Source organism: Mobula birostris, chromosome 22 (genome assembly GCF_030028105.1).
Source record: "Mobula birostris isolate sMobBir1 chromosome 22, sMobBir1.hap1, whole genome shotgun sequence".
Taxonomy (NCBI): Eukaryota; Metazoa; Chordata; class Chondrichthyes; order Myliobatiformes; family Myliobatidae; genus Mobula; species Mobula birostris.
The window spans coordinates 16999421-17025827 of record NC_092391.1 but is presented as its reverse complement, the minus strand read 5'-3'; the positions used below and the strand labels follow the sequence as shown (position 1 = coordinate 17025827).

The 26407-nt window shown below is 37.7% G+C and overlaps 1 protein-coding gene across 3 annotated transcripts in view; it reads right to left on the bottom strand.

The window, feature by feature from the left end:
- Positions 1–2465: 2465 nt before the first annotated feature.
- LOC140186194 (transforming growth factor beta receptor type 3-like) overlaps positions 2466–26407 on the bottom strand; it is a 148031-nt gene continuing 124089 nt past the window's right edge. For all 3 annotated transcript variants that reach the window (XM_072240152.1, XM_072240149.1, XM_072240150.1), the window contains exons 15-17: positions 13380–13418; positions 10309–10413; positions 2466–7593 (exon numbers count right to left, since the gene is read on the bottom strand). In XM_072240152.1, coding sequence (XP_072096253.1) covers positions 7475–7593; positions 10309–10413; positions 13380–13418 — 263 coding nt within the window. In that variant the 3' untranslated portion in view covers positions 2466–7474. The remainder of the gene's footprint in view (positions 7594–10308; positions 10414–13379; positions 13419–26407) is intronic.

Below are 26407 nucleotides of genomic sequence, written 5' to 3'. Positions count from 1 at the left end.
CGCTTTAAGAAATGTTCGCATTTAACTCTTTCAGAACCAGTGCCGAGTGACGATTTGTTAAACGGCTGCATAGCGGTTAACTTCCGGTTAAGGTTTTCGTGTTTTTTTTTAATTGTTTATCCATATTTAATAAATGTTTGGTTGTTTTTATATAACCTGTCTCGATTGATATTCATTGTTGCCGGTTACGTAATACCTACGACAGATGTTGAGCTGATTGGCCTGCAGTTTCCTGCTTTCTATCTGTTTTTGACTAAAGAGCTACATTTGTTTTTTTTTCCGATCCAATGGAACCCTGAAGGTAAGATTTTAGAAGATTAAAGCAAATGCATTAATTATCCCTCTAGCCAGTGAAATAGTTCAATTCAGGGCTTTGTATTCCTTATATGCCACATCAATAATTTCTGTACCAAAGCATGTCCTAACTACTGTAGCATTTAACTAAGCATTAATTTTTACCCTAATTACCTTAAGGGAGCAAATAAGGGCTTTATAAACTCCAGCCTTTGATTTATAGCTTCATTAGACCCAAGTTTTTTTACAATCATACTTGACTGGAACTTTCACCCCTTCCTTCATCACACACACATGCAATACTGTTGAATGAGTCTTTTTATAAGTATGAAACTACGGAATGTGGCATTGACTGCTGGTGTAATTTTCCTTCAAATAGGTTTAGGATTCTTCAGTGACTTCCTGTATCTCCTGTTTTCCAGCTCATCATGACTCTTGTTGGTCTTGCTGTTTGAAATCCTGTTATTGAAGTGGGTCTGTCATGACGCCACTCCAGAGATGGTCTGTTTTATAATCAGGGTATAAATGGGAACACAGGTCAGAGATGAGTCTCTGGACATTTGAAGTGTTTGGGAGGACAGACTGGCTTCAATAGCTCCTGACACAGAAGTCATCAAAAAAATTATTTCAAGCCAATAGTTCTTTTAACATAAACTGCTTGAGAAATGATTTATGTTTTATATGGCACACTGCATCAGATCCATTAGTACAGATTTGATCGCTCATAAAAACATTTTTATTGTTTTAGATGACCTATTAGTTCTCTTCTGTGCTCCTGTCCTCTTGTTTGCAGTTGACTATTAACTTCTAAAACAGAATGTCACAAAAGCAGCAGCTGGTTTAGTTTAGAATTTTTCCCTTGGCAATCATTTCTCTGGAAGAGTATAGTCTATTAATGGATCCAGGCAAGTGGTTCCATCACCATTATTCCAAATAGCCAGAGCACGAGAAATGGAAATGGCAAAATAACATAATTGATAACTTTTTAATTAATTGTATTTATTACTTAGTTAATAAATACAAATTACATGTGAATGTATTGTCTAGATTTTGCTGAACATTGTTAGAATTTCAGAACACCCATGTGAATGAGAAAGTCTAGAACTTACTGGCTGAGCTCTGCCAACTATTTCTTGGCTGTATTCTGCCACTGAATTTCCCCATGGAATTAGTACTGCAGCAGGCAGGATCTTGTTTACATTCACAATATTTATTCTGAGGAGTGTACTCATGGATTCGGTGCCAGATCCACAGGACCTTCCATTGAATGGAAATTGCACAGGGAATAAAGCGATTTTTAATTATTTCATTTTAATACATTTTGGATATTTCTAAAATCAAACGTATCTGACAAAACTGGAAGTAACACACGAGGTAATTTCTAAAGTACGTACATGTTCAGCCCAGCATTGTGGACCGAAGGGCCTGTATTGTGCTGTAATTTTTCTATGTTCTAAAATCTGACATACTGATCAAGACCCTGTCTCTTGGGATCTTGCTGCTCAGTTGTGGATCTGAAGATCAGCATTCTAAAATTAGTTGAATGCAGGGTAGTGGAGAGTCTGAGAATGTGAATATTTGAATTGTCAGTGAACTCAAGGTCTTTATCATTTTCTTCCAACATCCTTTTCTCAGGGATTTGGAAGGGAATGAAGGCCCAGAGTTCATTGCCAGCCTTACACTCTGTGATGGGTGGCAGGGTGAAAGGAGTTGGAGGAGGTGATTAAATTAAACCTAAGCAAAATCTGGTTTTGCTATGCCTCTGTAATGGCTTTGTGTTTTAATTGTGATATTACTACACAATGTAATTCAACAGAAAAATGGTACACATTAAAGCAGACGTTTTGGTTTCCTCAGATCATCAGGCACATAGCCATCTCAAGATCTTGTATTCCTTGTAGATTTATAGTTATCTTTAAAGAAATAGGTATGCAGGCTCCTTGCATCCCTCACACAAATTGAAGTAAAATGATTCATGATCAAAAGGACCCATACTTAAGATTAAAAGTACTTGAAAGACATAAATATTCCTCGTTTCCATTTATTCATGGATTTCATGCTTAATACATTTTAAAACACTATTTTGATGTGACGAATTTTAGCAACTGGTTTCTCACAAGACACAACGTATCCACTTAACATTAGTTAAAGATGATAAACTCACTCAAATCTGAATCCCCTTTTTGATTTCTGGTGCACTTTAATGTGTGTATTTGGTCCTCTGTAAACTTTATTTAGTTTACATTTTAATAATGATTTACATGATTCAGTCTACATAATTCTGAGCTCAGTGCAGTTAAACATTATACTAACAGAGTTAATAATATACATATCTCTCATATAAGAGTGATACAGGTCAATAAATTTAAGTCTTCTTCGAAGACATTAAAATCACATATCTGCAGAAAGTACATAGGATAAGAGTTTGTATAAACACTATATATAAACAAGATATTAAGTATCCTTCACTACCTAGATTTTCAATGAATATTATGGTATCTGGAGATTCTTAAGCTCAGTTTTGATATCAAATTATTATTCAAAGTGAAATACTTCAGTGAAGTATTTTTTTTAGTAGAGAAACTACAGAGACGGGCAAAAGTAATACAATTTTGATACTTAACTATTGGAAACAATTTTCTGTTTGGAAGTGATGAAAATTGTCATTTCCAGAGGCAATTTTAATGTCATCATCCAGAGAAAATGTAAATAGCCATAGAGAATACACAAAAGAAAATAATTTAAGGTCCTTTTAAAGTATACATACGACTAATGAGTATTTATATGTCTCTAGGTGATTAACTGAAATAGTTTCATCTTTATTAAAGTTGTGAAAAAATAACATGGACTTCAAAGAAATGCAGATATTACCATCGTTATTTTTTGAACAATGTAGACATAGAAATATGTAGTTCTACAAAAGTGTTAAAATTATGAGAATTTTCAAAATGATGTAAAATGAAACATTCTAAGATATGGGAAGGAGCTTTTAAAAAAAAATGGAGTTCAGAGGTATTTGCAAACTGGAATGTGTTCTGGACATAAGGAACTAAAGCTGTTTGTTCTTTTACAATATAGGAAACATGATGAGTGATTTTGAAAAGGTATACTTGAGAGATCTTTTCACTTTTGGGGGAAACCAAAATAATATGACAAGATCTAGTAAATCCATAAACATGCGGAAAAAAAAAGAATAGAAGAATATGCCACCAAATTTAGATAGAATGTTGTAAGTATAGAGTTGGTAAGGATTCTTATTTTGAAAATCCTTGATTTGGTTGTTATTTTTTTTAAAATGCAACACTCTCAGTTGCTCAGTGGAAATGAGAAGGGACTCCTGAAAGCTCCCTTAGACTTTGTACATAATTGAACAACTGAAAAATGTATCAAGCATGTTTCTTCATGTGTATTTTTACTTGGCTATTTAATGTATATGAATGAAAGCCACATGGATTGATCTTATAATACCAATATTGCATATACATTTCATAACTTGATTTACTATACAATCTAAAATGGGATCATAAAAACATTGAAATATTACAAAATTTCAACTGCTGTATTCAGTCATTCCTGTGATTTAATTAAGATTCTCCATTACTAAGTTCCTAGCAAAATTGAGTTCTCAATATTTTGAAAACATGCAGTGCTCCACCCACAACAGCAAATTAAAGCAAAACAGCTTTTTAAAATCTCTTCCATATCCTTCAAAAGTTGAGGATTTGACTTGAGAATGCTTTCAGAACAAACTCTCAGTAAGCCTCTAGAATTTTAATAATGGTATGAATTGTATCAATTGTGTTTGAGCACTTTTGCCTAAGAACTTAGTAGGCATAGCTACTACAGGAAAATTCAAAATTCAATTGATAATTGATCCATGAAGATTTAAACATGCACCTTAAAGAAGACACATTTGTGAATGATGCTGTGAGGGCAGCTCTGTTTCTAATCCACCTTTGACGCACACAAAATTATTACTAATGTTGAGACTTGAATCATCATCAATTGATGAAATGAAGTCATGGAGATGACGTACATTTTTTCACAACAAATGAACATTTGCTACATTATTTTAAAATGCGAGTCCATGTGGAACTACTGACACATCAACAGGTACAGGGATAGGAAATGTTAGGGATCTGAGCCTAACACAGGCAACTGAGACTGGCCGACCTGTACAAGGGTCTGTTTTTGTGTTATATGACTCTGAAATTTAAATGCATTTCTCTTCCTCAATAAGAATGGATTAACTATCTGCAGACTGGGTCAATCTTTCAGGTGGGCAATCCTTCATCAGAACTGGAAGGAATCAAATGAAGTTTGCTGAGCTGCAGAGAATGTGAAGGTGGGGGTTGATTTCTGAAAAAGTAAAACCAGGGTGGCTAAGGGAATAAAGCAAATATATGAAGTTATCTGGTTAGTGAGTAAATGAGAGCAGTTAGAGATACAATCAGAGACATCACCAGTCAGGCTGAGCATGTCTTCAACTTCTGCATTAAAAAAACAAGCTCAGCCAATGGGCAACAAATATAGACAGATAAGATAGATAGCTAGATAGATGGATACATTATTGATCCCAAAGAAAATTACATACATACATACATACAAATAGCAGAAGAGAAATAAGAAAGAAGGAAAAAAAGTTACTGCAAACAGGCTAACAGGAGGGAGTTATCACTTCCTGGCTATAGGTTGACTCTTTATAGAGCCTAATGGCCGAGGGCAAGAATGACCTCATATAGTGCTCTTTGCAGCAGGGCAGTTGTCTTAGTTTATTACTTAAAAGTGCTCTCTGTTTAGCCATGGTGGCATGCAGAGAGTGAGAAACATTGTCCAGAATTGCCAGGATTTTCCGTAGGGTCCTTTGTTCTACCAGAGTATCCAGTGTGTCCAATTTGAGAGCCAGCCTTTCTAAACAGTTTATTGAATCTATTGGCATCGCCCGTGTTGATGCCATTGCCCCAGCACACCACCGCATAGAAGATTGTACTGGCAGCAACAGACTGGTAGAACACGTGAAGGAGAGGTCTGCATACTCCAAAGGACCTCAGTCTTCTCAGGAAGTAGAGGCGACTCTGGCCCTTCCTGTACATATCCTCTGTGTTGGTGTTCCACTCAAGCCTGTTAACCAGGTGCAACCCCAGGTACTTGTAGGTCAACTTACCTAAAGTTTTAGAATTCAGTTTTGAACTCTGCTCCCTTCCACCCTCTCTGCAACTTACCAAGCTTCTTTTCATTCCTTGCCAGTTCTGACAAAGGGTTCTCCACCTGAAACATTAGCTCTATTTTTCTTCCAATCACTGTCGCCTGATCTGCTGAAGGTTTTCAGCATTTTCCAATATTATTTTTCACTATTGTAAAATTAGGTTAAAATGGTGACAGTTAATAGTGTCATTAGTTAAGGATGTGGGACTAGTTCCTCAGTATTTATTAACCGTAAAGTGGCTCATTTAATAACGGAGAGGACACGCAAGTGTTCTTTTGAACGTCACGCATTTCTCATTGAGTGTAAGCCAATAACATTTCTTTTTCTGCAAAAGTGCATTGAAAATTAAGCAAGTTTACCTGAATAGAATTTTGGTTTTTCAGGGAATCAAGTGATACAGAGTTAATACAAGAAACATATATGGGAGTGTGAGGAGCAAAATGGTCTGCTAATGAATAAAAAAAAACATTATTTAAATCATGGAGAAAAAGATAAACACATTTCTTACATATTAACAAAAAATTCTAAATGAACTATTTATCAATAAATAGCTGAGGTTTTAACATAATGTATGTCTGACTTAATGAATCCATTACTTTCTTCAGAGGTCCATAAATGACAAGTTTAAATGTAAATTTACAAAATAAAACTTAACTTTACAACTTGTATTTTCAACAATGGGTTTTTCTCCTTTTTTTGCTAAGTTCACTTGATTCATATTGTCATGGTCAAATGCTCTTACTAAATCCATTAGTGAGTTAAGTGCTATTCCTCACGATTAACCATTATAACAGGACATTTGTACAATTTCTGCCTTGGCATGTCATCTTACGGGTTAATTTTATCTGCAGACAAGATTTAATTGCCATTTGTATTTGTTCCTCAAAGTTTTGCATGAGTAATATGTCTTAAATTATTCATGCCCCCATTTTTCTTTTAAAATTTTGTATGATACACAGCCAGAAAGTTCTAATCAGTTGTGATCTGTTACAGTTGATTGCTTTCTAGTGATTATAAAGTGGTAAGATTGAGCCTTTTGAAAATTGATGTTATTGTAAATTCTACTTTCTGTAAAAACAAATGTATAATTGTCTTAATTCAGTGGTATCCAATATGTACAACTTGCATAGTTTGTTTTTTAATTCAAGAGACCAAACCTTTTTAAAAATTAGTTATTTTAAAATAATTTTCTCATGAGACAGCCGACTAATTAGAGAATGGACTGCTGCAAAAAAAAATGCACTCAGTTCTGCACGTTTCTTTTTGCATTTCATGGTGAGCATCTCTTCCAATTTTCCCTGTACCAATAAGGCGGTCTCAATGGATGCCAATTTCAACCTGGTCAAAGTCTGTCAAAAACAAGCAGATTTGCATCTTTATGATAAAACACCTCAAAGCATACATGCAGTAGGAAATGTTCTTTGATCGTAATTTAAAGTTATGCTTCCCTGGATTTTTGAAGGGATTGGATTAAAATTTTAAGTCTCTGTAAGTAAATATTAGCACCATTAATGGAAAACAACCCTCCCCCCCTCCAATAGGCATTACCATTAACATACACTCATATGAAACATGGAGCCAAAGATGTGTTAAATCCCATATAAACCATTTGAAATATTTCTTTAAATGAACATAACAACTACTTGAATTTGTATGTCTTAATCTAGTCTTAAGTTCAGGGAATTGAATTTAATCATCTACCCTCATGGTTTAAAACATCACCCGAATCAATTCTTAATAATTAGCGCATTGTAGTCATCATCTGAAATCGTTATTCTCTAGGCAACACAGACAACCATTAATAGGTAGCACTTCAATCCAAGTTGATGCAATGTAATACTAACAACAGTACTTTCTTAAAAGTAAATTGTAATAGCTGCTACATTCACCAAAGTTACTTGGGAATTTTGATGAAATAATGGTTGGCATGTAGCAGTACATTTTAACCAGTGTTGGAAGTCCTCTTGATGATGGCTATGCAACACTGCTAGTGGAACATGGGGTACTTTGGGTGCTCCCAATACTGTGGTTGGTGCTGCTATTCTCAGATGCAGGTGGATTGGTAGGAATAACCTGTTTCTTCTCAGAAGAACCTACAAAGCAGAAACAGATCCAAATTACATTCTTTACCGGCACTATTAGGTCATGAGTTTGTATATATTACTATTTCCTTCATTTGTTTGCAAAAATGTTGTCATCAGTATTAATTTAGCCATATGTTTAAGTGGGCAGTGGAATATCTCAGATTCTGATTCAGATTAAATTGCTTACTGAAGTGTAGTACAGTGGCAATGTCCCACTACTATCACACGATATATATGTAGTTTGATTTTAAAACCCTGATTCATATTCAGAGCTAGCTAACTTCAATGGGTTAATTTCCAATATCTATTTTTTGTCATTTGTAATTTGTTTTTTTTTAAATTGAATTCTGTTCAATATTTTAAATGGTTCTACGTTGTTTTTATTGTCAACTTCCAAAAGACTCTAATACATTTTCCTTGATTTTGAAAACATTGTATGTTTGACTATCAAAGTTTCAGACAGATTTCATCTGGCTAAGCCAGGAGATAGACATAGTTTAAAATAAATGGCATTCATCTATTTTGTGAGTAGGGTTTATTTCCTTTTCCCTCTCACCCCACCCATGTGACATCATTTGTTGCAGGGGCCTTGCCATTGAGGATTGCATTGACACTTGGCGGGGAATCTAGAAAAGAAAAAGTAGGTCTTCTTCTCTAGCTTTAAAATGCTTGCAAGAACTTCTTACTCTAATTTACCAATCCTTTCCAATGTAGTACTATTAAAGATCCTCTCTGCGATTTTTATATTCTCAACTTTCTACTGTATTATGAATCGAATATTTATCTGAAGTTGTCCTTTAATTGCTAAGTCTTCGGGCAGTCAGAGAGTTCCGGATATGACTGCCCTCTTTTCTTTAATGTCTGCACCCATCTTTTATTCCTCTGATACCAATCTTTGCTTACAAACTAACTGAAGTGCATCAATTTACCAGAATTAGTCCTACAGAACATTACTCTACCATAACGATGTTAAATCTCCCAGTTCATGCACGATTGATTGCTCATTATACTTGAAGAATCTACATCAGAACCAGCACTTTTTTCTCTCCAGAGATTATTACTGATTTTGTGCAATTTTAAAAATGTCCTTCATTAATGTCCATTTGAAGCTGTGGTGTGTGTGTGTATATATATATATATATATATATAAAAGTTTCAAAGTACATTTATTGTTAATGTATGTATACAGTATACAACCCCAAGATTTGTCTTCCCACAGACAGCCACAAAACAAAGAAACACCATGGAACCCCTTCAAAGAAAACATCAAACATCCAATGTGGAAAAAAAATTGTGCAAATGGTAAAAAGTGAGTGAAAAACAATATAAAACACCAAACCAGAGAGTTATTGAAACAGTCTAGGAATGTTCAGTTCATTCCAGTTCAATTTAACGTTTTTATTTGTTGACTGCAGGCCACAGAGCCAGTCTGCCCTGATTAAAATTGCAATTAAAAAAAGGAGTAACCAAAAATCAGAAACACATATAACATGAATTGCAGAGTCCAATCCATAATCCTCATTGATTAAATCTTCCCCAAAGCCCAAGGCTCCAGCACCATGGAGAGAGACTGGTAAAATGCAGGCACCTTCCTCCTAAAACAGCAAGTGAGAAGGAGACCAGTCAAACGCAGGCAGACAGCGTTAAGCACCCACTCGCCTTCTGCTCTCATCCCCATTGATTTCAATCTTGGTTGACACTTTAATTGGCGAGGAATGGAATTGATCATGGGCTCGTGCCTCGTTTCCAGGCTTCTTGGCCTCCAGGCCACACACTCCACTCCAAACCTCCCCAAACTCCCTCGGAGACAGCAAAGCACCAGGTCACTCAATCAGCCCAAACACACATCATGAAAATGTAAATCACAGGTTCCAATCGTATGTAGCTTAGCAGCAGAATCATATTTGAAAGTCATAAAAGAAGTTTCGCTAACTGCCTGAAGGAGATCACTGTTGTTCTTCAATCTCTGACATCTCTCCTTATACTTAAATCACCTTAAAATTATGTCCCTCATATTAGCTATTTCTGCCCTCGGAAAAAGTCTCTGGCTATCCACTTGATATATGCCTCTTATCCTTTGCTCTAAGGAAAAAAGCCCTATTTCACTCTACCTATTCTCTTTGTACATGTTCTTTAATCCAGGCAGCATCCCGGTAAATCTCTTCTCCACCTTCTCTAAAGCTTCCTCATCCTTCCCACAGTGAGGCAACCAGATGAACACAATGTTCCAAGTGTGGTCTAAACATGGTTTTATAGAGCTGCAATATTACTTTGCGACTCTTGAACTCAGTCCCCTGACTAATGAAGGCAATATACCTTTTTAACAATCCTATCAACTGCACAGCAACTTTAAGGGATCTATAGCCATGGACCATAAAATCCCTCCGTTTCTCTGCATTACTAAGAATTCTGCCTTTAAATTCAAACATGACCTGCTGAAATATTTCTAGTATTTTCTGATTTTGTTTTGTATCACTCTTTGGAACTTGAGAATGATGCAAACAAAAGTTGTATTTAATGTAAAAAGGATCTCTTTTGGAAACAACCCATAGTGCATTAATGATTTGACAAAATGATCCACTCACAGGTGACTAGGGATGAAGTTATGGTATTTTATGGAATCAAAAAGAGAATGTTGAAAGCTGATATTGAAGAGTACTGTAAAATGTCAAAGTAAATTTGTCCATAAAGGTACTGAGAGGATAATATGAAATTACTACTTACCAATGTGTGAATATAAAAACCACAGGGCTGCAATTAGCAATGCTCCAATGATAAAGGCACCAAATACAATTCCTAATATGGCTGACATCTCAAGGCTCTGCACCCCTGGGGGATATTAACACAGAAAAGGTGAAAACATGATTACCTTAAGTAAAAAATTAGCCAAACAAGAACAAAAGATTCTCATATACCAAAGACTGCTAAAATATAATGGGTCTGGTTATGATCAACCCAAGTCCATGCCTCACAATTATCGACCCAGTGCAATAAACCTGTAGCTGCAATGAGCCTTTGTGACCATGCAGCATATCACTCGTTCTGTAAGGCAAAGTGAGCTGCTGCAGCAACTTTTAGTACTTTAAAAATAAACTTTATTCTTAAAAATTGTAAACAAAAATACAAAAACACGCATAGGTTTACTTACATTCATAGTGTCACCTGGTCTATAGAATTATCCATACAGTACTATAAATTTTTAGTGTTTGCACATTCTATTTATGAGGCTCCTCCGCCACATTTATTGTCTCTGGGAATACACACTAAAATGCTTGAGAGATTTTTTTTTAACATGGCTTAGTCCCTCAATGTCTGTCTAAAGCCACAGATTCTGCGTCTTTTCCCACAAAGCCTCTACATTGGCTGCACCAAGTTCAGTGCACGTAATTCTACAGCCTACAATGTACCAGGTGGCCTCATTGCCTTACGAACATCTCGTGTTACTGGAAGACTCAAGTTTCAGGTACACCAAATTGCTTCTTACACTGAACACATAATCTTCCAACAGCAATTTATATTTATCTGTATACACATTCCTGGGAACAAACCCATAGATTTGAGAGTACTCTGTTACTCTTCTTTATGGAATGAAATTCAACAAGGACCCCTGCATCACTTCCAGACTTTTGAAAATCGTCATTCTACAGCAGAGGATGATCATTTTATCCTCAGCGCAGTCATCTCATGGGCAGTGTACTTTGCAGGTGAGACTTTGGACTTCAGGAAAGATTGAGAAGAACCACCCTCCCCTGTACCCCCCCCCCCCACTACAGCCAAGTGAGATCCTGAGACTTATTGGAAAGTTCTGGTGATGAGACATTTTGCCAAATGGTTCCCGAGAGTACTTTTGGGAAATCATCCTACAGAATCCATTCTGTTCTCCCACAAGGCCAGCAGGACATACCATACTGACCCCTGCCTGATGGACACGTGGTCAAAGTTGTTTTTCTAAACAAACTTTTCTGCAAAGGATAGGTAGCGTAGCAATGTACAACTGCATGGAAAATTGTGCAACAACTAATTTGCAAGTGGCATTAAGGTCCTGCCTGTGACCATCCTGTTGGTCTCATGCCAGCTTTGAGTAATTGTATGTCCTTTTCAGCTTCCAGAAGTTGCTGATGTTCAGAAACATTTGGAAACAATTTGAATCAAAGGAAACTAATTTTGAAATGGTAAATAAATTAATTAAATAATTGAAATAAATATCTTTTAATGAAGGTTATTGGTTCTATTTAAATGATTTGTGTGAGGTAGTTATGTCAATTAGTGTAAAACAAAGGAGCTAAGTAACACTGAAATACAACTTAGTTTCTTAAGGAAAGCCCTAGATAAACATGGCAAGTCCAGGAGCTGAGTGACAAGTCATAGTGTATGGACCATACTTCTGCAAAAAAACTCTTCAGATCCCCTCGGAATCTATTACACCTTCAAACCTATGCCTTCTGATTTTAGACATCTCTACTCGGAGGAATAAAGTTTCTATTCAATCCACCTGCCTCAAATTTTGTATATTTCAATGAAGTCCCTTTTCAGTCTTCTCCACGCTAGGGAAAACAAACTCAACCAACCTAGCAGAACAAGATGAATTCCTTCCTTATAGAAAGTGGAGCTGAATGTTGATATCATTGGCAATAATGATCAATGTAAAGTCATTGATAAAATAGCTGAAGATGGTTCTGGCAAAGATATCGCCTGACCACTCCTGCAGCAAGACAGAAGCCTTCAGCATCCACAATCATCTTACTTAATGCTAGGCATAATTCCAGCAATAGACTCCTATACTTCACCATTATTCCAGGTTTTTGAAATCATACCGAGGGCAGTCACTTATCGTTTGGAGCTCATGAGATCTGACAACCCAAAGTGAGTATCAGTGGTGAGCATATTCATGACAAGATTGGATGCACCCAGCTACAACTGGAGTTCTGACTCCAGTTAAAAGCCACGTGAAGAGATAAAAGCCCTGTGTTAAATGCTGTTTACTGAATGTTGTAAGTGAGGAAACAGATTCAATAGGTCTCAAAGGCAAGGACTGTGGACACTGTCTTGGTGGTAGAGGATTTTATTCACAGAAGGCAAACGTGGGAAGATGGCAACAGAAGCAACACTCACACGCACACAATTCACAGTAGTCGGTTCGGCAGTAAAACACACGCGGACAATTAATAAAATCGCGTGGGAACAAAGTGCGCGCGTACACACACACACAGTGATTCACTGGGAAGCCAATAGCTCAGTGCCAGCAGGGTTAAGCTGATTACAAAGGCCAATCGCCCGAGGTCAAGTACAAGGCTAATTAAAGGAGCCAATGGTTAGGTGTGCATTGATAGGCGAGGAGGGGTCAAACCTTGATTGGCAGGTGGTGCGCCTTTCGACCAGGTAAATGGGCAGTGCTGTCACGTGACAGTCACAACCCCCCCCCAATACGTTGAACCACATCAGAGTTAGTTAAAAAAAAAGTGCAGTGATCGCCTGCAATATTGAATTATGACTGCTGCCAAGATACAGGCTTGTCACTGCTTCAACCCATACTGCTGCAATATGCTCTTGAGAAATGGGTTCTCAATTTAAAAATATTCTCAAATACAGTTGCCATTTTAAATAGACACCCAAAGGCAAAAAAAATCAGGTATGCACTTATTTCACAAAGAGGATATCCTGTATGAAATATTGGTCCAACTAATGTATAACAGTAATTTAAATAGCTTTTCAGACCCTTTAGTTTATGTTCCTATATAGACTAATCAACCTTATGATACGAGGACATTTTCAAGTAATAAAAGCAAAGAACTCACCTGGACTGACATTTGTGGGGTCCTGGGATTTGGGACAATCTAGAAAATAAAAATGAATGTTATTTACATATTTCTAATAATAGCTGGCGTCTCCTGTATTCATCATTTTAATTGTTAATGAATATTACTAGTCAATTACTAATTTTAAAAATCATTACAGAACCAGTATTATTTTGTAGACCCTGGAAAATATTTAGTAATTTTATTAAATGTTCCATTTTTCCCCCTAAATTCATTTACTATAGAACTGGTAAAATACTCCACAAAAAGTTGAACCAGTATTTACAAGTTTAGCATAATTTCTTTTATGCTAATATCATTTTTAAATCAAGGAACATATTTAAAAATAATTAGCAACCCAATTTCTCCCACTATCCTCAAAGATTTGTACACCAGCAAAGACTCCTTCCTGCTACTCTGTGCTGTAATGTTCTAATTTCTATAGAAACACAGAAAACCTACTGCACAATACAGGCCCTTTGGCCCACAAAGTTGTGCCAAACATGTCCCTACCTTAGAAATTACTAGGCTTACCCACAGCCCTCTATTTTTCTAAGCTCCATGTACCTATCCAAAAGTCTCTTAAAAGACCCTATTGTATCCACCTCCACCACCGTTGCCGGCAGCCCATTCCACACACTCACCACTCTCTGAGTGAAAAACTTACCCCTGACATCTCCTCTGTATCTACTACCCAGCACCAAAAACCTGTGTCCTCTTGTGGCAACCATTTCAGCCCTGGGAAAAAGCCTCTGACTATCCACACAATCAATGCCTCTCATCATCTTATACACCTCTGTCAGGTCACCTCTCATTCTCCGCCGCTCCAAGGAGAAAAGGCCGAGTTCACTCAACCTGTTTTCATAAGGTATGCTCCCCAATCCAGGCAACATCCTTGTAAATCTCCTCTGCACCCTTCCTATGGTTTCCACATCCTTCCTGTAGTGAGGTGACCAGAACTGAGCACGGCATTTCAAGTGGGGCCTGACCAGGGTCCTATATAGCTGCAGCATTACCTCTTGGCTCCTAAATTCAATTCCACGATCAATGAAGGTCAATATACCGTATGCCTTTTTAACCACAGAGTCAACCTGCACAGTTGCTTTGAGCATCCTATGGATTCAGACACCAAGATCCTTCTGATCCTCCACACTGCTAAGAGTCTTACCATTAATACTATATTCTGCCATCATATTTGACCTACCAAAATGAACCACCTCACACTTATCTGGGTTGAACTCCCTCTGCAACTTCTCAGCCCAGTTTTGCATCCTATCAATATCCCGCTCTATCCTCTGACAGCCCTCCACACTATCCCCAACACTTTCAAACTTTGTGTCATCAGCAAACTTACTAATCCATCTCTCCACTTCCTCATCCAGGTCATTTATAAAAATCATGAAGAGTAAGGGTCCCAGAACAGATCTCTGAGGCACACAACTGGCCACTGACCTCCATGCAGAAAATGACCCGTCTACAACCACTCTTTGCCTTCTGTAGGCAAGCCGGTTCTAGATCCACAAAGCAATATCTCCTTGGATCCCATGCCTCCTTACTTTTTCAATAAGCCTTGCATGGGGTACCTTATCAAATGCCTTGCTGAAATATATATACACTATATCTGCTGCTCTTCCTTCATCAATGTGTTTAGTCACATCCTCAAAAAATTCAATCAGGCTCATAAGGCACGACCTGACCTTGACAAAGCCATGATGACTATTCCTAATTATATTATACCTCTCCAAATATTCATAAATCCTGCCTCTCAGGATCTTCTCCATCAACTTGCCAACCACTGAAGTAAGAATCACTGGTCTATAATTTCCTGGGCTATCTCTACTCCTTTTCTTGAATAAAGGAACAACATCCGCAACTCTCCAATCCTCCGGAACCTCTCCCGTCCACATTGATGATTCAAAGATCATCGCCAGAGGCTCAGCAATCTCCTCCCTCGCCTCCCACAGTAGCCTGGGGTATATCTCATCCAGTCCCAGTGACTTATCCAACTTGATGCTTTTCAAAAGCTCCAGCACATCCTCTCTCTTAATATCTACATGCTCAAGCTTTTCGGTCTGCTGTGAGTCAGCACTACAATCACCAGGATCCTTTTCCATAGTGAATACTGAGGTAAAGTATTCATTAAGTACCTTTGCTATTTCCTCCGGTTCCATACACACTTTCCCTCTATCACACTTGATAGGTCCTATTCTTTCGCGTCTTATCCTCTTGCTCTTCACATACTTGTAGAATGCCTTGGAGTTTTCCTTAATCTTGCTCGCCAAGGCCTTCTCATGGCCCCTTCTGGCTCTCCTAATTTCCTTCTTCAGCTCCTTCCTGTTAGCCTTATAATCTTCTAGATGTCTAACATTACCTAGCTCTCTGAACCTTTTGTAAACTTTTCTTATTGACTAGTTTTATTACAACCTTTGTACACCACGGTTCCTGTACCCTACCATAACTTCCCTGTCTCATTGGAACGTACCTATGCAGAATTCCACACAAATATCCCCTGAACATTTGCCACATTTCTTCCGTACTTTTCCCTGAGAACGTCTGTTCCAAATTTAAGCTTCCAATTTCCAGCCTGATAGCCTCATAATTCCCCTTACTCCAATTAAACGCTTTTCTAACTTTCTCTCTCCAATGCTATTGTAAAGGAGATAGAATTATGATCACTATCTCCAAAATGCTCTCCCACTGAGAGATCTAACACCTGACCAGGTTCATTTCCCAATACCAAATCAAGTACAGTCTCTCCTCTTGTAGGCTTATCTACATATTGTGTCAAGAAACCATCCTGAACACACTTAACAAACTCCACCCCATCTAAAATCCTTGCTCTAGGGAGATGCCAACCTATATTTGGGAAATGAAAATATTCCATCATGACAACACTTATTATTACACCTTTCCAGGATCTGTTTCCCTATCTGCTCTGCGATATCCCTGTTACTATTGGGCGACTTATATATAAAAAAAACAGTAAAGTTATTGACCCCTTCCTGTTCTAACCTCCACCCACAGAGACTCTATAGACAATCCCTCCATGACATCCACATTTTCTGTAGCCGTGACACTATCTCTGATCAACAGTGCCATGCCCCCACCTTTTCTGCTTCCCTCCCTGTCTTTTCTGAAACATCTAAAACCCAGTACTTGAAGTAACCATTCCTGTCCCTGAGCCACCCAAGTCTCTGTAATAACCACCACATCATAGCTCCAAGTACTGATCCACGCTCTAAGCTTATCCGCTTTGCTCACAATACTCCTTGTGTTAAAATAGACACATCTCAAACCGTCCAATTGAGCACGTCCCTTCTCTATCACCTGCCTATCCTCCCTCACACACTGTCTCCAAGCTTTCTCTATTTGTGAGCCAACCGCCTCTTCCCCAGTCTTTTCAATTCGGTTCCCACCCCGCAACAATTCTACAACCGTAGTTTAAACTCTCCCCAGTAGCCTTAGAAAATCTCCCTGCCAGGATATTGGTCCCCCTGGGATTCAAGTGCAATCCATCCTTTTTGTACTGGTCACACCAGCCCCAAGAGAGGTCCCAATGATCCAGAAATCTGAATCCCTGCCCCCTGCTCCAATCCCTCAGCCACGCATTTATCCTCCACCTCATTCTATTCCTATACTCACTGTCACATGGCACAGGCAGTAATCCCGAGATTACTACCTTTGCGGTCCTGCTTCTCAACCCTTCCCAACTCCCTGTAAGTTCTTTTTCAGGACCTCTTCCCTTTTCCTACCTATGTCATCTATCTGTCTTCCTATAAGTTCTCAAAGTGTATCATTTACTTTTTTCCTTTATCTTATGCTTACCGGCAAAATGCACTAATTTGACATGTATCAATATTAAAATTTAATCTACCAAACATTTCAGCAGTCCATCATCTCCCCATGTTTCCCTATTATTTACCATTCAAATTGCATTATTTATAAATTTTCAAATTGTGTCCTAAATATCCAATCAGGTTCATTAGAATATATTAAAAAGGTGGTCCCACGTTAAACTGGAAATCTCCAGATGAAAATCATTTACCATTTCTCTTGCTTTTGTACTGCAGCCAGTTTAGTATGCCAGTCTGCTATTGCCTTTTTAATTACATGTTATCATTTCTATTAAAATCAGTTCTTACTCCAGCAAATTTCTGTTACAGATCCTCTTACTTCATTAATGAATATAATTAAAACATTCAAACATGAATGTTCATATAGTACTGATTTTAATTTGTGAGCACATATTTTTTCTTGACTATCAATTACTTTTATCCATGTTTATTAATCCTAATCGCTTTCCCACCCACATTTTTAACCTTTGAGGCAAGAAATGTCTTGCAGTAGGCATTCGTATTTTGAAAATTTTCAACCTAATTTATCGAGATAGCACTGACAGATTTTTCGATATCATGGAAAACACAGTCAGCAAAGGAAAGAGTGCTCAGGTAAAAGATGACCCATCACCATATTGAGTTGCAGAGCACATGGAAGAGGCCAAATTACTGCCTCCTGCTTCTTTTAATTAACTTCACATGATCCTACCAACTGTGAGGTTCAAAAATGATGGAGATAGATTTGGGTTCGGGTGGTTACTTACTGCATGGCTAAGAGCAGGGCAACAGGAGTGTTAATATTACTTTTAGAATCAAAATCTGATTCTGTGAAATACAATTGCAATTCACTTGTTCTTCTGACGTAAAACCCATGGACGAGACTTCTTCCATTCCAGCTTTGATATACTATTAATATCATTGTGGCATTATTAAAACCCTTTAAAGAACTTAATTAAGGAATTTGTCAGTCAGGATTTCTCAGCAGCTGTGAGTAATGGCTTTACACTTTACAACTCCAATGCAATATTTAAAGTTTGCTGACAACACCACTGTTGTAGGCCGAATCAAAGGTGGTGATGAATCCACATATAGGAGGGAGATTGAAAATCTGTCTGAATGGTGCCATAACAACAAACTCTTACTCAATGTCTTCAAAACCAAGGAGCTGATTACTGACTTCAGGAGGAGGTTATGGGAGGTCCATCAGCCAGTTCTCATTGGATGATTAGAGGTAGATAGTGTCAGAAACTTTAAATTCCTTGGTGTTATCATTTCAGAGGACCTTTCCTGGGCCCAGCGCACAGTGCAATTATAAAGAAAACATGACAGCACCTCTACTTCCTTAGAAATGTGGAAAGATTCAGCATGATAACTAAAACTTGCAAACTTCTGTAGACGTGTGGTGGAGAGTATATTGACTGACTGCATCCCGGCCTGGTATGCAAACACCAATGCTCTTGAACAGAAATCCTACAAAAAGTAGTGGATATGGCCCAGTCTATCATGGGTAAAGCCCTCCCCACTATTGAGCACATCTACACCAAGTGTTGACGCAGGAAAGCAGCATTTATCATCAGGGATCTCCACCACCCAGGCCATGCTCTCTTCTTGCTGCTACCATCAGGAAGAAGGTACAGGAGCCTCAGGACTCGCACCACTGGGTTCAGGAACAGTTATTACCCCTCAACCATCAGGCTCTTGAATCAGAGAGGATAACTTCACTCAACTTCACGTGCCCCTTCACTGAACTGTTCGCATAAACTACGGATTTATTTTCAACGATTCTTCACCTTATGTTCTTGGTATTTATTGCTTACTTATTATTTCTTTTTTCCTTTTTGTATTTGCACAGTTTGTTGTCTTTAGCATTGACTGGTGCATTCGTTTATTGATTTTTTTTATGGTTAGTGGATTTATTGAGTATGCCTGCAAAAAATGACTCTCAGGGTTGTATATGGTGACATATACTGAATGTACTTTGATACTAAATTAACTTTGAACTTAGACAGATTTCTTCTATAATACAAATAATTTCTAAGCAACCACAGGACTCCTGAACTCTACATCAGCAGGCTGTTTCAACTCTTTGAGATTTACTTGATAACCAACTATCTCAGCATGAAATTGATGCCTTTCCTTATTTGTCTACGGCAGCAAGATACTCTCTTCAGCTTACACCAATTATGCTGATGAATCTGAGGACCACTTTATATTCAATTTTGCACTGACTAAAGTCTACCTATAATCTCTTCTAAAATAGTTGGTATCACAGAATGCAATTATCTATTTAATCTTTTGTTGGTTACTAAATTTACAACCAACTTCACCTCAGTTACACATCTAAAAATGTTCTAATGCTGTTTTAAAATAGAATAAATATCATGATTGAAACAGGAACCAAGCTTCAGCACAGCAGCAGAAAGGGAAAGAAAATTTGCTTCAAGAAAGGCGAAGAAAATTGTAAGACAGGAAGGAAAGTATCTTGGACCTGTGCGACACCCTAACTGTAAACAACTCAACAACATAAAAACAGATCTTTCAAATGTAGTAAACACAAGAAATTTTGCAGATGATGGAAATCCAAAGCAACACAGACAAAATGCTGGAGGAGCTCAGCAGGTCAGGCAGCATCTATAGAAATGAATTACGTTTTGGGCTGAGACCCTTCCTTAGGACTGGAAAGGAATGGGGAAGATGCCAAATATGTTGATTTCTTTCAAAGTTACTGTATTTTCACAGCTACAGAAATGAATTAAAATTGCCATATTGCATTGAGTACTTTGAATAAATACACAATTATTTAAGTTTTTATGAGCTTAGTAGTAATATTCTTCTTAGGCCATAGTAATAGAATCATAGTGTTACGCAGCACAGAAATGGGCTCTCTGGCGCTCAACATCTATTCTGATCTTTTCACTCATCTACATGAAATCACATACACCAACATGGAAATTTTGCAGATAACAAAAAATACAGATAGTGTGGAAGGTTGATTAAGACTACTGCAGAATATTGATCAGATGGAAAGTTAGGCAGATTGTTGGCAGATGAAATTTAACCCCAACAAGTGCAAGATGATGCATTTGGGAAGTGAAATAGGAGGAGGATATACATATGCTATAAATGATGGGGTACTAAGAAATGTTGGATACCAATTCAGAGATCCCTGAAAACTGAAAACATGTGTAGATGGGGCGATGAAAAAGCCATATGGCAGACTTCAAGGTCAGAGCATAGAATGCATTATAATGTAACTTTTCAAAACTCTGGATAGAGTGCACTTAGAGTATTGTATGCAGTTCTGCTCACCTCTTGCTCACTGGATTGTGGAGTAATAAAAGCAAAGAATGCAGTAATTATTCAGCAGGTCAGACAGCTTTTGTGGAAAGGGGGGACAGAGTTAACATTTTAAGTCAATGAACTTTCAATAGAACTGATGAAAGTTCATCAATGAAACATATCTCTCTCTCTCTTCTACTTGACCTGTGGAATATTTCCAACATTATCATTTAACTTTGCAACATCTGCAGTTTATTTTGATTAATTATATTGTGCTGAATTGGCAAATCTCAAACAGGCCAAGGGCACTTCCAGCATTTCATTATTTTCCAATGTATTCAGAGAATTACAGCTAAGCTTGATGAGGACTGGATCAAAACAATTAATATTTCTTCCCCTCTCCAATGCCCCCCACCTCACTATTCAGTAACCTTACAGTGTTCATAGGTTCACAGAGAGTGCCATTATTTTGATTTTGCATTTCCACTGATACCCTTAAATAGAATGTCAGGCAAGAGGAATTTCTGCAGTATATTGTAAAAAATTAAGATCCCCCTCTGAGACAAAACGATGAAAAATTATTCAAAGGATGTCAAGTTGAAATAGTACTAGGGTGCTACTGGAATGGAGCCGTAAACCAAACAGGAAAGACTCTTGTAAAACTTATGCTCTAGTTCAAAAGGTTGAAAGCACTAATCTTAGTTTTACTTGCTCTTGTCACATTAGGATTAATGGCATTGTTTTTACTGGCTTCAGTCCATATAGAAGATACAAACAAATCTCCTGCTTCCCCCTCTCTGATCATAATATATTTGAAATGTTTGACATCTTGCCATAAAGGTCATCTTCCATTCCTTCCTAAAGACAATCCCACCCTGACTCAATGTAATATTTCATGTTTGTCACCATGGTAACTGTATTACTGGGAAAAGAAATGAAATGAAAAACCTCTGTGGCAAGTTGTCAGAGAAGAGGAAGTCAGTTGCAAAACTTCAGATTGCTCATTTATAGATTTGCATGAATTGGAAACCAGGACACCCTATTCCGATCATTACAACAGATTTAACTCATTCTAATCTAGAATTCCAGAATTATAACAATGGAACCAAATGGATCTTGAACAAACTTTGCATTTAACTGTGGGGCTCCGCTTACTTCATAAAATTCTGAATCAATCTCATTTTATTTCCACTCCTCCAAAACCCTAACTCTCATCTTTCCTGTAGGCAGTAGGGGCTAATATCAATATAGTTTTATCTGATCCACAGGAATAAAGTGGGTAAAATTATGACATACTTTGTTATCCAAAGATCCATGGACCCAGGCTTCTGCTAAATTTTGTGCAAAAGGTTGAGGTGATAGAAATCAAAAATACTCTCAGCTGCTCAGACAGCATGGGTGGAGAGAGAAACAATGTTAAAGTTTCAGGTTAATAGTCCATCGTGGGACTTGTCAAGGCTGCCCCCTTTCCCATTTTTGTTTGCAGTTATCATTGAGCCACTGGCTGTTAGCATCAGACAGGACCTTTTGCTATCTCCCACTGATATGCATGGCCTTAAACATCACCTTTCGTTATACACTGATGATGTCCTTTTATATAACCCCAGACCACAAACATCAATACCCGCCCTTCTGACTCTAATTAATAATTTTGGTAGTTTCTCAGGTTTCTCTATTAATTGGGATAAGAGTGAACTAATGCCAGTCACTGCAATGGTTAATACAGCGTATTTACAGTCCATTCCCTTTAAAATAACTTATGATAATTTTTCCTATCCTGGTGTGACTATTACAAAAAACCCAGATGACCTTTTGCAAGTGAATTGGCGAAACAAAGTTGAGCAGGTTAAATGCAAAATTGACTTTTGGAAAACCCTTCCAATTTCTTTGGTGGGGAGGGTTAATGCAATCAAGATGATTGTACTGCCATGATTTCTTCATCTTTTCCAGTCAATTTCATGTTTTATTTCTCTGTCATATTTTAAGCAATTGGATTCAATTATTATACCCTTCATTTGGAATTACAAAGCCATTAGAATTACTAAAAAACACTTGTCAAAGCCCAAGGAAGCAGGTGGTTTTGTCCTACCGGATATTAAAATGTATTACTGGGCTGCCCACCTATCCATTCTTGCATGGTGGAAAAAAGGCCCACCCTCTACCTCAGACTCGTGCCCAGCAAGGTTACTCATAGAGCGAGTGCTTTGTAAGGAGATTTCCTTACCAGCTCTCCTTAATAGCCCCACTGCAGTTAATAAGTCACATTTTAGTAACAGCTTCGTGGTTGGCAGCACTATAAGAATTTGGAAGCAGATTTAACTTTTCATTAAGGCCCCAAAAACTTATATTGACATTCTGATTTGTGACAATCATTCCTTTTTGCCTAGCCTGAATGATACTGTTTTTTCTACCAAGAAACAGAGAGGCATCTGTAGTGTAGGTGACCTATACATTAATTGAAACTTTGTCTCATTTGTGCAGTTACAAGCAGTTTACAATATCCCTGCATCTAGTTTTTTTTAGATGTTTACAAATTCGAGATTATGTTAGGAAATATATACTTAACTTCGAAGTTTTAGACAAACATGAGTCCCAGGAGGCAATAAATAAATTTGATCCTGTTACTCATAGTGCGGTATCCTATTTTTATCAGATCCTACATAATGGAGCTCGGGTGAATACTGCAGTTTTTAAACACGCATGGGTGGATGAATTGGGTATAGAACTGTCAGAGGAGGTCTGGGATGAGTGTTTAAAGTGTATACATGATTGTTCGGTCAACGTCAGACACAGACTTATACAGCTTAAAACAATAAGTAGACTCCATTATTCCAAAGAAAAGTTGCACAGTTTCTACCCTGTTTCACCAGTTTGTAATAGATGTAAATCTGTGAACAGTAACTTGTCACATTTATTCTGGTCATGTTGTAAGCTTTATCTATACTGGAAAAGTATTTTTCACTGTTTCTCTGAGGCTTTTGAGAAGCAGTGGGAACCAGACGGCTCATAGCCATCCTTGGAGCAACAAGCTCCCTATCTTCAGCCAATAAGTATTAAAAAAAATAGCTGTATTATTTGGAATGGTGATTGCTAAGAAGTTAATCCTGCAAATGTGGAAAATGGTCTCTGTGCCTACGTACGATCTGTGGCTGAGAGAACTGGCAAATACTTTACACTTGGAGAGACTGAGACTATGTAATGAGGACAGAGGGGACATCTTTGAAAGGATATGGGGCCTTGTATTGGACTTTCTCACGGAGTGACAACTGAGATTTTTGGTGCGGTGCACCTCTGCTGTGTATGTTTACTTCTGCCTTTATATTTTTCTCCCTTTTGCTGCTCAATATTTAATTTGATTTTGTTAAGGTCGTGGTTTTTGTGGATGTGCTGTTTTTTTTTGTTTTTTTGTTTGTTTGATATATATAATTGTGAATTTGTTGCGCTGATCCTCAAACTTGAGTTGAGCTTCATTGTAATAAAGTTGGTGGCCACAAACAGAAATGTCACAGTGGGGGTGGGACAGTGAACCGGACACCCAGAAGTTCAGGGTCACTCCTGCAGACTGAATGAAAGTAATCCTTCAGGATCCATAGCAGCACTGTCTGGGCAGGCCCATTGTCCCAGCCTTCTCTTGCCCTACTATACTCATTTATTCCTACCTTGACTCAATCTTCCCCTCCCCCCCCCGGAATCCTTCATCACTGACATTTTTTCATTTCCCCATCCCAACCATTTTATCTTCTCCATGTACATACATTACCATCCCACATCAGGAGGTTCTGCAAGCCCTTTGCTTCTTCCTTGAATATAGGCCTATCCAGTTCCTTTCCACAAACACTCTCATTCAGTTGGCTAAACACAATCTAATATTAAATAACTTCAATTGAAGGAAACTCCAAAAACTTCCTCCCGATCAAAGTTACACTTGTCTTTGTGACTTATTTGGAACAGTCTTTGTTTCAGTCATATGCAGACCAGTCCCTCAACTTTTTCTCTGTACCAGCTTCTTGCAATCATACAGGATTCAAAAATTTCATCACTTTAGCTGTACATCTCCATCTTATCTTCACTTTCAAATGATCCATCCCTTACTTTTCCCTTTGATTTCTGGATCTCTGTTTCCATTTCAAATGTCTAATATATACTCAGAAAATACATCTTCCTCCCACCTTGCCTCCTGTAAGGACTCCATTCCATTCTCATCTTCCTCTTTCCTTTCCAATCCTAATGTAGAGTCTCGGCACAAAACATAACTGTTCATTCATTTCCACAGATGCTGCCTGACCTGCTGAGTTCCTCCAGCATTTTGTGTGTTGCACAAATTGAGTGATTGCTTTACAGAGTCTACAGGAGAGCCTCTGAGATTCCAGTATTCTATGACTTTAATTCAACATTGCAGTCCCACTTTGACCTTTTGTCAATTATCTCTTGCATTATTACAATAAATCCAATCTAGGTTTGAGGAAGAAAACCTCATTTTTCATCTGGGTCAATTGCAATCTTCTAGACTCAAAAGCATATTCTCCAAATTTAGGTAACTCAATCTTTCTTTCTTTCTTTCTGTCTGTATCAGAACTGGCCAAATTCACATAATTATTTTAGCTCACATTTTATTTTCCTATTGTATTTGTATAGCTTAGCTCACTGATAGACGCACTCAGCTTCACCACTAACAACCCATTACACTGACCAAGGAGTATAATGTAACTGTATCCATTGACCCATTTGGACTCACTCTATCAGAGATATTTCCTTTGTACTACCAATCCTAGTTTTTCTCCCTTTCCCCAACTCCTATTCCGTAACCTATTAACTTATTTTTTTCCTTGTAGATGCTGCCTGACCTACAGAGCATTTCCAGTATCTTCTATTTTTATTTCTGATTTCCAGCATCTGCAGTTTTTGATTTTTTTTCTGATTTTAACTTTCCATTATTATTCACTTTTTACAAGCTGTTATGATGATGATCTGAAATAGGCATATTTCTCACTTCAAAATGGAACCTGCATAGCTACTAGACAAATTTTTAAACTTGATGTGCAGGGATTTCCTGCCTGGTCCATATAGAACTAGAGTATGAGTACTAACAAATCAAGTACTTTTTATTAGCAACAACACCTCCTCCATGATTACTGGTGCCCTGCAAGTTCTTGTTCTCAGTCCATTTCTATACACTCATGACAGTGTGGCAAAATTTCACTCCAACTCCACTTACAAGTTTGTGGATGACACCAACGGAATTGATCAGATCTCAGACAACAAGAGTATAGGAAGGAGGTGGTGAGTCTAGTGGCACGGTGACAAGTCAACAACCTTTCTCACAATATCAGCAAAACAAAGGAGCTGGTCATTAACATCACTGGGGGGGTGGAGTACATGCCCAAACTGTATCAACGCTCCTAAGGTGGAGCTGGTTGAGAGCTTCAAGTTTTTAGGTGTAAACGTCACCACCAATTTGTCCTGGTCTAGCCACATGAATACTACCGCCAAAAACACACAGAAGGCTAGGGAAATTCGGCATGACCCCAGTGAAGTTTAGCAATTGTTATCGATGAATTATAGAAAGCATTCTATCCAGATGCACCACAGCTTGGTATGGCAACTTTTCTGCCCAAGACCACAAATTGCAGGGAGTACTGTATGTGAATGAAGTCTTTAAAATCTGTTTATTAATTGATACATTTTCAAATTCAACTTAACAGTTGTGAGCAATGAAGAAACAATTTGAAGAGATTAAAATGTGTTAAAGAATAATTAGCACGTCTGGACAATGAGCAGCAGTCATTGATGTGGAAGGGAGAAAGATCTATAGGAATCCAGTTTAATATGAACAAACATCATGTTATCATTCAAATATTTCTCCTGTCCATTAATTAATATTTTAGTTTATATTTTAAAATGGAAATATGAATT